Source organism: Ursus americanus, chromosome 9 (assembly GCF_024610735.1).
Source record: "Ursus americanus isolate L20-20 chromosome 9, mUrsAme1.1.p, whole genome shotgun sequence".
Classification (NCBI taxonomy): Eukaryota; Metazoa; Chordata; class Mammalia; order Carnivora; family Ursidae; genus Ursus; species Ursus americanus.
The window spans coordinates 15,258,256-15,273,880 of NC_142135.1; the positions used below are offsets into that span (position 1 = coordinate 15,258,256).

A 15,625-nucleotide genomic window follows, 5' to 3' on the forward strand; every position below is an offset into this window, starting at 1 on the left:
CATGCTCCATGATCCAGAAATGCTTTAGCCTTTGGAAGACAATCAAGTTGCCTTTTCTTTCTTTTTTTTTTTTTTTTTTTAGATTTATTTATTTTAGAGAGAGAGAGAGCGAGCATGCATGTGCGTGAACAGGGGGAGGGGGAGAAGGGGAAAAAGAGGGAGAGAATCTCTAGCAGACTCCCCACTGAGCACAGAGCCTGCCAGGGGCTTGATCTCACAACCCATGAGATCATGACCTGAGCTGAAACCAGGAGTTGGGACATTCAACCTACTGAGCCAGCCAGGCACCCCAAGAATCAAGTTGCTTTTTAAGTTAGTCATTTTTGTGTCTACTTAGACAAGTCAACAGCCCACCTGAATGGTCCCTTTATCAGGTTAGATTATCTCAGATTATCCCAGTGGGTCCAGGGTAATCAAAGGATCCTTGAATTGGCAAGAGGGAAGCAGAAGAGTCTGAACCAGAGAGGTGGCATCATGAAAAGTCTCAACAGGCCATTGCTGGTTTTAAAGATGGAGTGGGGCCCACAAGCCAAGGAATACGGGTGGCCTCTAGATGCTGAAAAAGATAAGAAAACAGGATTTCCCCCAGAGCCTCCAGAAGGAGCACAGATGTGCGGACTCCTTTATTTTACCCCACTGAGACCCATTTCAGGTGTCTCATCTCCAGAACTATAAGAGAATACAGTTGCGTCTTTTTAAGCCATTAAGTTTGTGGTGATTGGTTACAGCAGAAAACTAATACAAGAGCTAATCCAGTAAGTAAAATCCAGATGTGCAAAACACATCTGGCAGGATGTGGGATTTGAGTCCAGAGCAGGAGAGAAATGTTGCTTGATGGCATAGAGGGGTGAAGGTGGTCGGGGAAGGCTCCACAGAGGACACTGGAGTGGCCTGGCCCCCCATAGGATTTTGAAGTAAAAAGTTCTAGGCTGGAGAAGTGTTCAAGAAAAAGGTATGATTTTGGAAGTACAGAAAAACACGGGCCCACAGAGTTGACGAACAGGCTAAACCAGAGTGCCTACTAAAGGTAGATTGGATCTCACCTTTTCTGGTCCACAGTCCTCTTGGAGACACTCTGGGCCATCAAGTTCAGTTGCTTCACAAATTGTGGGAGATGCTTCCACAGAGTCTGTGAGCCTGTTACTTAAAAAACAAACAAACAAACAAAAGCAGTTTAAGAGAAAAATAAGTGGGTTGGACTAAGCTGAGCTAGTTCAGAGCTGACACAATTCCTTGTACTTAGTAAAGGCTGGGTTGATGTTCGTTGACGAATGAGTTCCCTCGTCCAGAGCGCGTGCGCCTCCCGCTCACAGGTGTGTCATCCGGCAGCCTTGTAAAGCCTCCTGCTTTTTGTTTTTCGTCAACCAGCTTTGCTTGAGAGAGACCCTGAGACAGGCACTGCTTTCAACAGTTGTTCTTTCAGATGAGGCTGTGTAGTCTGTGTCTCTAAAAATACTGCCCACTCCAGATTGGTCTGCAACCTCCCACGGTCACACAGTAGCCCGTAGCCCTCTTCCAGGCCAGATGTTCTTCCCTCTAGCCCCTGTCTGGTTCCACGTCCTGTGAGTGGTCAGCAGTAAAGACAGCAGGTGGACTTCATCCTCTGTATCTTTGAAAATACACGGACTTTCTCCTCAGCCTTCTGTCTGCACGCTAGACCTCTCCAGCTACTAAACCTTTCTCAAAAGTGCTGCTTTCCAGTTTGGTGGGTTGTTCCCCCCACCCCCCACATTTCCCTTATTTGCCTCCATCCCTCTCCGATGTACAGTTTACTCACAGCACGAATACCATGGCTGAAGTTTAATCATCTGACGGATCTGGGTTTGGTTAGTCACGTTTCTTTTCTACATACACTCCAGTTCTAATTTGAGGATTTTGCTATCCTGACTCGGTATTGAATCTTCTTTACCAAAGTTTTACATTCTCAAGTGTGTCAACAATTCAGGCCGTCGCTTTATCCTATCATAGAACCAACGGTGGGTTTCCAGTGACTCAGCCTCACGCTCCTCTTCCACACGACCACGCCTGACCTCTGTGTCTACACTCTGGGAGCCGGGAGTCTTCTGGATTTGCACCCTGGCAGGGACAACAGACAGTGTTCTGTGCATTTATCTTCAGCCACATCTGTTTTTCATTTGTGTGCCTGGCAATTGTCTGACCTGATTGCACAAGGTCATCGTTAACCAGAAACAAATGATTTACCTCTCTGATTCTGAGTCATGCGTGGGAAAAGTAACTGCTTATTTAGCTTTTATGGTGTCTCGGTCATGATGTGCAGGAAGGAATGCATATTCTTTATATTCCCTCCTATTGATCTGCTGGAGGCCTCTCACCCAGGCTTTGGATATGTCCCCGGTGTCTTGCAGCTTCTGAAGAAACGTGCTCAGAGCCAACCTTCCCCAGGCAGGGCTGCCCAGCTCCTGAAGTCTGACCCTGAGGTTACCACGCTTCTAAGATCTGTTGCCTCAGTTCTCTGAGTCTGCATTCTTGTAGGTCAGATGTCAGAGACAGGCCCTGAGAATGCTGGAACCATACCTGCTTTCTACCAAGGAATTAATTATTAATGGAGGGCGATGTTCCCTCTCCAAAAATGAAAGCAAATTAGTCTCTGGAAGGTTTCTTGTTAAATCAGAATTAATACAAAGCAAGTGGAACTCTTCGTAAGTCTGGTCTGATTTTGTTTGTTAGGCTGATATGAAGCTGAAAAAATGGTCTCTGTATCATTAGTGTCACACAGTTGTGGCGAATGCATAATAAATCCGCCCTGAAGTTTCCCATGAGAACCGAGCCCTTCTCCAGGTTGTCATGAGTCTCCTCCTGATGGAATAGCTTAGAAATCAATACATAAAATGGTCATCTGCAGGCTTCAGCAGAACTGAAACACCAAAAAAACACCCCTGACATATACAAGACAGGCCTTCTATATACACCTGACATCCTGGGATACCGCTGAGGGGCTAAGAAAGTAGGAAAGCCTTCTCACACCAGAGCAACAACCAGGGACCTTGAACCTTATCAGCTGTGAGCTTTTTGACAATGTTTGTTGACTTAAATTTTTTATTTTGACTATTTATAGTCCAGGTAACCTTGACTTGTAACTATTTCTGCCTTAATCTGTTCTCTTATTTTTTTCTTAAATAACTAATTGGCCCCATAAACTAATTCTGGCAAATGTCAGAAATGTTTTAAATTCTTATGTACCTTTCTTTAACATATTGTTTATTTTATTTGAAATAGTTTCAGTTGGTTGCTGAGAGGCTGAGCAGGAAATCAGGATATTAGGTATTTTGCCTCTGTGTCCATCCCTGCCTAATTTTGTCACCTTGACCTAGTTGCCAGAATCTCTCTGGGCCTTGGTAGTAGATAGTTCAGGAAGCTTCGAGTGCCTGCCATGCCCTCGGGCCTTTACAAGGAACAGAACACTCCCAGGTCTGGTTCTTCCTGTTTGAAGGTGCCACATCTTTGTGTGGGTAACCCTACTTCCTCATGGTGTCAGGGACCCCCAAGACCACCCCCAAGACCACCCCAGTTGCGATCACTTCCTAGGAAGACACAGTGTGTGTTAGTACTTGTGGCTGTGATTTATTACAGCGAAAGGATAGAGAGCAAAATCAGCAAAGGGTAAAGGCGCATGCAGTGAAGTCTGGAGGAAATCAGGCACAAGCTTCCAGGGGTCCCCTCCTGATGGAGTCACACAGGATGTGTTTAATCCGCCCAGCAATGCGTTGCAACAGCATGTGTGAAGTGATGCCAATGAGGGAACCTCTTTAGAAACTCCATGCCCAGGACTTTTATTAGGGGCTGAGCACAGGCAGCCTCTGCCTGGCACGTACCAAAATTCCAGACTCCTAGAAGGAAAGCAGGTGTTCCTCATAAAACACATTGTACGAACAGTGAAGGCATAGTGGCCCACTCTTACTAGTTCTTGAAATGGTAGCATCTCCCGAAATCTGGTTCCCAGATGTGCCAACCTTGCCAACAGGCCTTTCTGAGGAGAGCAGACTCAAAACCTGACAGTGTCCATCCTGAATGGCAGAGAGCAATGCCTAAACCAAAAGCCAGCCCGAACAGACAGGACATAAGGAGGCTGCCCACTGACAGAATGGTGTCAGAAGGCTGTGCCCCTCCATATTGGACAGCCGGTAATGACCCAGTCCCAGAATGCCTACAGAATTTGGAACGCTGTTCTGCCATTTGCTTTTGCTCATTCTGCAGTATATCATGAATGACATTCCTTGTCGATCCAACTGTCATATTTAAAAGTTCAATTGTACTTATTCATGGCATAAATATACTGTAGTTTATTTTTCCGTGTGTTATTGATATACATTTTGCTTACTTTTAACTGCTTAAAATGAATGAAAATGAAAGTTTTTAAGAATTCCTCTTATAGGGGCACCTGGGTGGCACAGCGGTTAAGCGTCTGCCTTCGGCTCAGGGCGTGATCCCAGCGTTATGGGATCGAGCCCCACATCAGGCTCCTCCGCTATGAGCCTGCTTCTTCCTCTCCCACTCCCCCTGCTTGTGTTCCCTCTCTCACTGGCCATCTCTATCTCTGTCAAATAAATAAATAAAATCTTTAAAAAAAAAAAGAATTCCTCTTATATTTCATGTTTTCTACACATTTAATAAATTGGGAACTCTTTTCTTCCCATTTCTAGCCTGTGACCCAAACAACAAACGCCTTCGTCAAATCAAGGACCAGATTCTAACAGACTCTCGGTACAATCCCAAGATCCTCTTTCAGTTGCTGTTGGATACTGCACAGTTTGAGTTTATACTCAAAGAGGTAAAACTCTTGAATAAATAATCACCAATATCTTAGTGTTTTTAAGCTTAAAAATATTTTTAAAGGATTAGGATTCCATAACTGTGTCTCTGATTCAGGCTACAGATTCTAGCTGTCTGAGATAGTTCTTACACTAAAACGACAGGATTAAACATTGAACAGGCGTTTGGTGCCTACTGCTGGGGGGAGGCGGTGTTGGGGGAAATTGTACAAGACTGTGGAGGTAGCAATCTAGGGGGGACTACGAACAGTAATCAGAGAGTCCCACTAAGGAAAATGTAAATGCAAACTGAGAGACGTGCTCTAAAGGAAAGGGACATAGTTCTCTGAGGACCTAAAGTCAAAGATGCTATCCCCAACTTCCCTGAGAAGAGAAGCAAGAGCTTCTGAAGGGACCCAAAGAAGGAACCTATCAGAGTTAGCTAAGACAAAGGTTGGGAGCCATCTGGAGACCATGCCAGAAAGAGGGCAGAACATGCCCAAGTCCTCTTGGGTAGGGAACAGCATGACCAGTTCAAGGACCAGAAAGACCAGTTGGCTAGAGGGGAGAATACAAGAGAAAGTGGTATGATACGAGGTTGAAAGGTGGGCAGGAGCCAGCCCAGGCCTGGCCTTGTAGGATTTCAGTCTTCATCTGAAAAGCCATGAGAACCTGTTAGAAAGGGCTCTTAAGTTGGATGGAGGATTTGCAATTAAACAAGGTCAACTTAAGGATTTTAAGGATTTCAAGTTCCCTGAAGGAAATTCTGAGGTTGGTCAGTCTTAGGGCTAAAAAAGCCTCTGTGGGCATAATAAAAATGGCAGATACCCAGGAACACCTAAGTTCTGTAACCAGTAACTTTGGGGGTTTGGATCAGGTGGGCCCAGGAACTAACCGGGGACGTTAATGCCCATTTGGAATGGATCTTCACCTTGCCTCAGTCTGGTTAGTGGTATGCTAGATGTTTCTTTATCTTCTAGGTATGCGAGGACATTGTGTTCCCCCATTAAGTAGCTCAGGAAAAGTACATGCTGATTATTGACCTCGTGCTAATGCATGCTGATGCATGTGCAGAGTGTGTTCAGTGCCTTGTCTGGGTATCATTTTGTAAGATCAGAGAAACGCTACCCCTTTTTGATCTTCTTAATAATGTTAATGTTTTCCCTCTGAATAGCAAATCATTATTGAATACCTGCTCTGTTCCCAGCTAGGTGCTAGGAATTCAAAAATGAACAAGGCATGTCCCTACCATCAAGGAGCTCTCAGTGCAGTGGGGAAGAGAAAGAGATTAAGCCAAGATGAGAAGCCAAGAAAGATCCAAGAGCAGGAACCAGGCACCTTAGTTGTTGGTCAGAGCAAACTGCAGAGGCAAGTGGGAGTCACCCCTGAGGAATCAGTGCAGTCAGTCCAGTTAGGGTCCTGAAACGAGGCCAGTTCCCCCTGAAGCTTGGTGGTGTTGCATGGAAATCAGGACAGGTCTGGGTCATCTGCCTGGCCAAGCCTGCATTTCTAATCATTAATCTTTTCCTGGAATCTGTTGGAATAGAGCAGGCTGCTTCCTTCTGTCTGTTCTGGTAGAAGGAAAAGAAGACCCACTCGCTGTGAAAGATCTTCAAAAGAGAAAGATCTGGTAGAAACAAAAAAACAACCACCCAATACAGATCGAGCAAAACAAAGATAATATTTAATGTCTTATAGTTCAGCTCAGTTCGTTAACCTACCTCCCACCCCAACCCTTTTTTCTAGAATCACTTTCTGATTCTACTGTAAACACACTGATTGGACCTGTGTTTCTTCTAATCTTTGTATGAAGGTACATCTCCTAATTGAAAGACCATCCCCTATTCCAAATTCCATCTTACAAGATATGAAACCTGTGAGTTCAACCTGTGAATGAGTGTTTAAAGGGCTTCAAGCCATTTGGTCTGTGATGAAGGCCTCACAGTGTTATTTTTGTCACTGCTGCTTTGTCACCTGGCATTGATTGATCCCAGGCATTCAAAAAGATAGGGCAGACTCTATAAATAATTCTGACGGTTCCTCGTCTTCTTACTTTCATTGCTTAATCATCCTGCCTGATCACTGAGATTCCTCTTCCTCTGGCCCCACAAAATTCCACCAGTCTTGATCCCTTTTTCTGCAATGAAATCTTCCATCTTTTAAAATTCATTGCAGGGGCGCCTGGGTGGCTCAGTCGTTAAGCGCCTGCCTTCGGCTCGGGGCGTGGTCCTGGCCTTCTGGGATCGAGCCCCACATCAGGCTCCTCCGCTGGGAGCCTGCTTCTTCCTCTCCCACTCCCCCTGCTTGTGTTCCCTCTCTCGCTGGCTATCTCTATCTCTGTCAAATAAATAAATAAAATCCTTAAAAAAAAAAAAAGCTCAGCTAGTTTGTCTTGTTATCAAGAGTATAAACTTCCCTTTGTTTCAAACTTCAAAATGATTGACGGAGTTTTAACTGATACAATAAGCCCAGTGGTATAACGCAGCTACTAAACAGTAATTCTTCTTTACTCTGTTAGCCAGAACACTGTTAGAGTACTTAATTTATTCCTGGTACAGCTTTTCAAAAGGAATATAAAGACATTCGGGACAGTGACTAGAATTTTGAAGAAACTAAAAATATGTGTTGTGTGGCAGAACCTATCATCAAGCCCATGTCCTCTCCTTTTTTTTTTTTAGATTTTTTTAGAATTTTTTTTTTTTAAAGATTTTATTTATTTATTCGACAGAGAGAGAGACAGCCAGTGAGAGAGGGAACACAAGCAGGGGGAGTGGGAGAGGAAGAAGCAGGCTCATAGCAGAAGAGCCTGATGCAGGGCTCGATCCTGGAACGCCGGGATCACGCCCCGAGCCGAAGACAGACGCTTAACCACTGTGCCACCCAGGTGCCCCAATAAAATAAAATCTTAAAAAAAAAATTCATTGGGATGCTAAGGAATGAAGAATTTCTTAAGAGAAAAATCAGTATACTCTCATATTTACCCCTTAGGAGCCCAATGAAATAAACCCCTGTACGTTTGTGACATACCTTAAATATGTTTCTAAAGTTTATTTCAAGGGAAAACAAAACAGAACCTTGAGATACACCATTTCCTCCTCTGCCCAACCCTTTATAGGATTTTAATTTTATGAAGAAGTGACTTCACAAACAGACCTGTGTGATCAAAAAGAAAGAACATTTGTGGGTAATTTAGTTCATTCTCCACTCATCAGACAAGATAATGCTCAACCTTCCCAACCTTAAAATAGATACGACCCCACAAATCGTTACTTAGAAAGGACTTTGAGCAGTGGCCACCAAATTTCTTGTATATTAAAAATGCTGACTCCTGGGCCAACCCAAGACCTTCTGAACCAGAATCTTCAAGGGTGGGGCTTGGGAATCTGAGAAGTTTAAAGCCATCCAGATGATGCTTATGTGCGTTCGGTCTGAGAACTACTTCTTAGCAGTGGTCTAGCTTTGCCCCTCAATTTGTACAAAGTAGGACAGCTTAAGAGATGACATCAGGGTAATGTTACTTTTAGACATATATTTTTATAATAAATTGGGTTTCGCTCCGGCTTTCTTGGTAAACTGCCGAATCTGGACTTCCTCTTAAGTAATTCTTTTCTGTCTCTTTCAACAGATGTTCAAGCAAATGCTTTCAGAAAAGCAAGCCAAATGGGAGCATTACAAGAAGGAGGGTTCGGAGCGGATGACGGAGCTTGCTGACGTCTTTTCAGGAGTGAAACCCCTAACCCGAGTGGAGAAAAATGGTAATTGCTGAAGAGGAAATACCGGTGTGTTTGAAATGTGCACACAAATTACTGGAAAGCAGCAGAGTAAAAAGTCCTTACGTTGTCATTATATGCCAGGAGGTTGCTAAGGAAGATCCGAAGCTTAGTTTTGGCTGCCTCTAGCTTTGTGCTCCCTGGGGCAATCTCCATAGCCTCTCTGGACTTGAGGTTTTTTACTTTGGAAGTAGGAGATTGGGCTAGAGGGGGCGTTACACTCTGGTTCATAGTCCATAGGGGCATAATTCATCCCCCACCCTCAGCATAGTACACACCACTGGTGTGTCAGCTTATGTGCATTTGTGGGGAGGGAGAAAAGGACCTAACCGTCCTGATCTTCTCAGGATACTTCACTCGAGAATAATACTAACTACTAACATAGATGGGATGCAAGATTCTTGGCTTCTAATGTTTGCTGCTTTTTCCCCCTGGTGCTCCTGCCATCTAGTGGCAGAAAGGGGGACCTGCAGACTTTTTGCAACAACATTGCTCAAGTCTTAATGATACTAATTCCGCTTCTTTTAGGAAATTTCACCTGTAAGAAAATTATGGTATCACTTAAAATTTTTATATAGATAGAAACCTTTCAAAATGCCCCCAAATCACCATTCTGAATTTTAAGATGAAAAACTATCTTTTTAATGCTTAATGTTTAACTATGAAATTCATTTCTGATGAAGTTAATCATAGAGTAGAATAGTCTAACTTTTTTGTTTAAAAAAAGCTTAATGGTATAGCTTTTTGTTTAAAAAAAACTACTATTTTTAGCCAGTATGATCTTGTGATTACTATATTTGGCTTTTGTTGATTTATTTGATGCTGAATGGTTGGCCTAACATGTATTTTCAAGTTACTTTATTATTCCTAGTGGGAAAAGTTGGTTGTGTTTTTATTCATGTGATAAAAATTGGCAACATGTTTTGCAGGTCACTACATTGTTTCTAGAAAACAAGGGACCACCTGTAACAATCTAACCAAATTAGTTTTTGAGAATCAGGCATGTTCATCTTTGTTCTAATCGCTTTTAGGTTCTTATAAATCCCAACATCCCTTCAAAAGTCATTCAAAACAATATCTTCTACTTTACCCATCTATATAGCATATTTCAGCTTAGGAAATACTTCCAAAATATTTCTTGTTTGAGCCTTATAAGGCTGCGAAATAAACATCTGTATTCTTGCCTTACATGGAAAGAATTGAAGCTGTAAAATGTAGTCCCTTGCTGAAGGTAATGAAGGTTCAGAGCCTGGATCGAACTTGGCACCTCAGACCCTGAACCCTGTGCTCTTTCTGCTACTCCAGAGCTGTCCCTCAGGCTTACCAAAAAAACACTTTAAAATTACAACTAGTGTTCCTCATACCAATTCTCGAAATAACCCAGATTATAAGCCTTTAAGTGCTTTTATTAAAGTAAATCATCCCATTGATAAAACAACAAAAAGACAAACAAACAAACAAAAAACTGAAGGGAATCAACTTGGTGAGTTAAAGAGCAAAGCCTTTGAATCTGGCCAGACCGCTGAGAAAGCCTGGCTCTGCCATTTAGTGACTGTGTGACCCTGCCTGGGATCCATAACGTCTCTGGGCATCAGTTGCCTGGTCGGAGAAATGCCTTCTAATTCCTACCCCCATAAATTGTTGCGAAGATTCAGTGAGACAAGCTTTGAGCTTTGCCTGCCACACCGAGGGTCCCCGGAGCACATCGGTGCCTGTCCCTTTCTCTGCTGTGTGAAATTGGTTTGTGAATGCGAGTGGCACCCCCTCAGCAGTTCACATAACCCCTCACACTCCTGACGTGTTGCCCCTTGTTGCCTTCCAAGATGTGCCATTGTCATTTTTGTCCCGAAACTACTGCCCATGTCTGTCCCCTCACCTAGGGACAAACTACCCCTGTCTTTACCCATCCTTGCTTCTCCAGAAACCCCTCCCCCCACCCTGGCAACTGTGTGTCCCATCTTTCGGTTCCTTCCCAACTCCTCCCCGCTCACGTGCCTTCTGTTGCACACCTGCGTTCACCAGGTGTTAGACTGAGCCACTGACATAGAAAGTTCCCTCTCTTCTACCAGGTCACATGCTGAGGCACTTGGTGGTTATTGTGTGGAGAATCCCCCACGGTGATGTCAGGTACACAGCGAAAGCTCTGTGAACGAGACCTCGATTTGTAAGGGGCTCCTGAATAGATTCAGAGCCACAGCTCCAGGAATCCTGGGGTCTCAGCAGTGTCTCCTTAATTCTGTGTTCGTAGAAAACCTGCAAGCTTGGTTCAGGGAGATCTCAAAACAAATCCTGTCTTTGAATCACGATGATTCAACTGCTGCCGGCAGGAAAACGGTGCAGCTCATCCAAGCTCTGGAGGAGGTAAGAAAACCCTTCTTAAATGGCAGCGCTTGGATCATGAATCATAGTTTCCGACCCACCCTGCAGTCTGGTCCCGGAAATGTAGCTGAGAGAAAATTTCATCAGAAGCAACAAAAAGCATACTCTCTTCACTGTAATATTATACCCAGTGTCCTAAAATTGGGAAAATAATGAAGTGATCAGCAGGAAGAGAATGCCAACAAAAATGATAACATTTCCACTTGCAGAAACATGTAGTCTTGGAAAAATAATTAAAAACAATATAGAAACATGGGGGAAATGGTGGTAAGGCGGCAGAAGCTGAAACAACACCACAGTGTAGGCACCATTTCTAGATCGGGGAAGCGTTTTGGGGGGAAAAACTACAAAGGAATACACAACCATAACCATAGTCGCATAATGATCATAGACACGTATTGCGTGGAGCACCTGGGTGTTATACGCAAGTAATGAATCATTGAACTTTACATCAAAAACTAGGGATGTACTGTGTGGTGACTAACATAATATAATAAAAAATATTATTTAAAAAAATGATCATATGCTTATAAGTGATGTTTTCTTTTCCGGAAAAAAGAAATAGTTTGTTTTTATCTACTTAAATATTATCTACTCACATTCAAAAAAGAGTTACTATATTTTCCCACTCTTGAAATTTTAATTGTATGCTTAACTAGGTTTAAAATGAAAAATAAAAGCATGAGAATAATAACCATCAACTATTTGAAACATCCATACTTACTTGGAGCCCTGCTCAACTGGTATAAGTGTACATCTTAAGAGATAGAAGTAATACTTTATTTGGCATATTTTCATAAAGGCTTTTCTTTTTTTTTTGAGAGGTGTTTTTTTAGTTACTGTTAATGGCAACATCAAACAGTTCCCCATTGTTAGTGCATCAGTTTCCCTGGCCTACAATTGCCCACTTGTACTGTTCCTGTTTTGCTCATTTCCTGGATCTTTTAGTCTGTAGTGCAACTATAAACAACTTTGTAAATGTCAGAGGCTTTTATCATTTGTGTTAGTTATTTCGGCAATGGCCCAGGCACTTTGAGTTATATACATTACAACTTCAGGATGCTGGGGAATCATTATTTTGATTTAAGGAGTCCAACGAAAGAACTTAATAATGTCCAAATGTCAATACCCTGGTTGTGATGTGACTATTACTGTGTTTTTTAGCAAACATGCAAATCTTCAGAATTAAGAGGATTTTCTAATATGTGTTTGTCAATGCTAAAATGGAAGTATCCACTCATTACGTCATATACGTACACAGTAAAAAGAGTAGAACATTTTCTAATCCTAGAAACTTGTGCATTACATTATGACTTGGCTTGTATGTTTCTAGAATTATCATTTGAAATAGAAATTTTGCCAAGAAATTCTTAGTAAGTAGCATGCCTTTCTTGAAGTGTTTTCAGGGAAAAATGAACACCACAGAAGCCGTTCGGAATTTTCTAATTAAGTGTATTTATGTGGCACAGGTTCAAGAATTTCACCAGTTGGAATCAAATCTGCAAGTCTGTCAGTTTCTCGCTGATACTCGCAAGTTTCTTCACCAAATGATCCGAACCATTAACATTAAAGAAGAGGTCCTGATCACAATGCAGATCGTTGGGGACCTTTCTTTTGCTTGGCAATTAATTGACAGGTAATGTGGCCAGCCTAACATTTCCCCTCGATGAAGGCCTCCACGGATATCTCCTTACCAGTGATCTCTCTTTACAGATTCACGTCCATCATGCAGGAGAGTATAAGGGTAAACCCGTCCATGGTTACTAAACTCAGAGCTACGTTCCTCAAGGTGAGCGAAGAACAGTCAGATCACATTCTTAGTCACTAGGGAGGAATCGGTCTTCATTGCTGCCTCATGCATGAATTCAGCCCAAGATTTCGTTCTTTTAGAAAGTTAGGAAGGGGCGCCTGGGTGGCACAGCGGTTAAGCGTCTGCCTTCGGCTCAGGGCGTGATCCCGGCGTTATGGGATCGAGCCCCACATCAGGCTTCTCCGCTATGAGCCTGCTTCTTCCTCTCCCACTCCCCCTGCTTGTGTTCCCTCTCTCGCTGGCTGTCTCTATCTCTGTCGAATAAATAAATAAAATCTTTTAAAAAAAAAAAAAAGATAGGTAATTTAAGTCTTTTTATAGACTGAAAATTGTTAGCAGCTTTTCCACGAGAGCCCAGTTTCAAAAGACGCCATGCATATTTGAAGTTTCAATTCACATAAGTTGGATATCTTACAGAAAATTGTTTTTAAGTTAAAAAATACATTTTTTACATTCTACCAAGATACTAAAAATGTGGGTCCTTTTTTCTTTGGATGTGAATTAAGTCCTTTTCCTTACTCATTTAAACAATTCTTGTTGAGCCTCTGCTACAAAGCAGGGTCTCTGGTAAAGATGAGGGAATAGTGGTGGACAGCACAAGCAGGGCCCTTGCTGTCAAGGTAACTTCAGATAGAGATAAATGAGCAAATGTTGACCCAGTGCCTTCTGACAGAATCTCCTTATATATCAATTCTGAGGTACACTTTCTTTCCTATTTGAACACTGCAAGCAGGGATGGGGTTTTATAATTGACAGCACATCCAAGTGCAATTGTCAGCATTTTTTCCGGTGTGGTGCATAAGATAATGGCACTTTGTACATGCTGTGACGTCTTCGATTGGAATCAGTACAGCGATCCATGCGTCAGGGTGTCTGATTTCCATAGAGGAGCAGCTGTCTTCTGTAGCACGGTGCTCCCACACTTGAGGGGCATCAGAATCACCTGGAAGGCCTGTCACCACACAGATGGCTGGGCCTCACCCCCAGAGTGGCTGATGTAAGTAAATCTGGGGTGGGGCTCAAGAACCGGCATCTGTAACAAGTTCCCAGGTGATGCTGATGCTGCTGGTCCAGGGACCGGAGTTTGAGAACCACTGCCATGGTTCTCAGGCAGATGACTGTTGTTTTTTAAAAACTGTATCATTGTCAGAAACTATTAATGACTTTGACGACATTCAGTGGTTGTTGCTTTCTCCCAGGTAGGACCCAAGAGCTTTGTTATATGTTTACTCCTTCTAGAAAGAGAGGTTTCTAGAACTTTTTGAGATGGAGACACATATGCCTACTTTTCTTGCAGCTTGCCTCTGCCCTTGATCTTCCCCTTCTTCGAATTAATCAAGCAAATAGTCCTGATCTTCTCAGTGTGTCTCAATATTACTCCGGTGAATTGGTGTCCTATGTGAGAAAGGTAAGAGATGCATCAAGGTGATATTTATTTTATTGGCAAACTAGCTGCTACTTAAAGACAAAAAGGATGCTTGGGGCCCTATAAAAAGTATACCCATGTTCCCTTCTCTTATTCTTAACTTGATTCCAGAAATTTGCAATATCTGAACATAAACTTACTCTTACTGGTACTGTGGATACGCAGATGTGTTTTTACTTCCAAAGAACTTTTATACCTGTTTATTTAAATGCTGGTGGTATTAACCCCCATTTTGTAGGTATAGAAACTGAAATAGAGATGATGTTGGCTTCCACAAAGTCACAGAGCTAGTTGGTAAAAGAGCCAGATCTAGATCCAACATATCCTAGTTAGAACCTAAAGTTTCCAGAGGAATTTTGGTCCTCGTTGCAGTAACTTCAGGTACAGCGTGGAGCCCAGCAGACCTGGGTTCAAAATCACGCGCGTCTCATACTAACTGAGTGCCCCTCAGCCATATTACTAACACCTCTGATCCGCAGTCTCTGGAGAGTTTGTAATGTGGAAAAGATACATCTTTTTGCTGCATGTGTATGAGGATTAGCTGTATATCTTGCGAGCAGTTCATGTTTGAAGGAACGTAGCCATGTGCCTGAGAGCAGATGTTAAAACAGCTCTTGTTAAGTCCCCTACCATCCCTTCCTGTAGACAAGTGGCTCCTTGTGCACACCGGGACTGTCTTCCTGCCGTCTTGGCATTTATCAGCTAAGAAAAATAAAAGAGATGGTCAACTGTTTTTCCTCTTTTCTCTTTCACTAAAGGTTTTGCAGATCATTCCAGAAAGCATGTTTACTTCTCTTCTAAAGATCATAAAGCTTCAGACCCATGATATCATCGAAGTGCCGACCCGCCTGGACAAAGACAAGCTGAGGGACTATGCTCAGCTTGGCCCACGATATGAGGTGGCGTGTCCCTTTGACTTCTGCCTTTTGATATTTAAAACCCAAACCATGACGTGTCCCAGGTCTGTGTCGCCTGCCATATCCCTAGGGCCTCCAGACTGATTCTGATGTGTTTTTTCCTACTCTCAGTGATAACTACTTGTGCCAAGTTAGCACAGTCATACTTCTATTCGTTAGCTTGTCCGGAGTTATTTAAGGCCTCGGCAGCCTGAGTGTCCTCAGAGGAAGTGGAGCTCAGCTGCTCACTTTTCTCCTGAACAGTCCTGGCGAATCAGCCCTTCTTTTCTTTGGGCTGGATCGCCCCGACTTTTCACATTCGGGTTCCCGCTTTGTACATCAGATCAGTGGCTTAAAGTCATCTGGGTTCCATTAGCCATTTCCTCCAGCCAGACTTTAAAGCCCACTCAGTAGTTAAGCAGCCTCAGGGGTTGTTCTTCCCAAATACCTCTGCTCTTCTTTCCCCCGAACTTAAAAGATGTGCAAAAGTGAAATCAAGTGGAAATTGACAGTAGGAAGCCCACTGTCATCACATTTCATCCCAGCGTCAGTTTTACATCCTGACACAACTCCAA

The 15,625-nt window shown here is 43.0% G+C and overlaps 1 protein-coding gene and 1 long non-coding RNA gene across 3 annotated transcripts in view; one reads left to right on the plus strand and one right to left on the minus strand.

Moving 5' to 3' along the window:
* Nucleotides 1-15,625, plus strand: part of WASHC5 (WASH complex subunit 5) — a 66,366-nt gene that overhangs the window by 24,204 nt on the left and 26,537 nt on the right. Inside the window, exons 10-16 of the mRNA XM_045805647.2 lie at nucleotides 4,662-4,789; nucleotides 8,395-8,524; nucleotides 10,788-10,900; nucleotides 12,388-12,554; nucleotides 12,632-12,707; nucleotides 14,026-14,136; nucleotides 14,913-15,053. Coding sequence (XP_045661603.1) covers nucleotides 4,662-4,789; nucleotides 8,395-8,524; nucleotides 10,788-10,900; nucleotides 12,388-12,554; nucleotides 12,632-12,707; nucleotides 14,026-14,136; nucleotides 14,913-15,053 — 866 coding nt within the window. The remainder of the gene's footprint in view (nucleotides 1-4,661; nucleotides 4,790-8,394; nucleotides 8,525-10,787; nucleotides 10,901-12,387; nucleotides 12,555-12,631; nucleotides 12,708-14,025; nucleotides 14,137-14,912; nucleotides 15,054-15,625) is intronic.
* On the minus strand, nucleotides 53-2,409 carry LOC148109420 (uncharacterized). 2 transcript variants are annotated; one of them, XR_015725711.1, is made up of 3 exons: nucleotides 1,240-2,409; nucleotides 1,044-1,143; nucleotides 53-556 (listed from the first exon to the last, which is right to left on the minus strand). It is a non-coding gene; the product is annotated as an uncharacterized LOC148109420 (long non-coding RNA). The 2 variants fall into 2 exon arrangements; XR_015725710.1 differs by having other exon boundaries at nucleotides 1,044-2,409.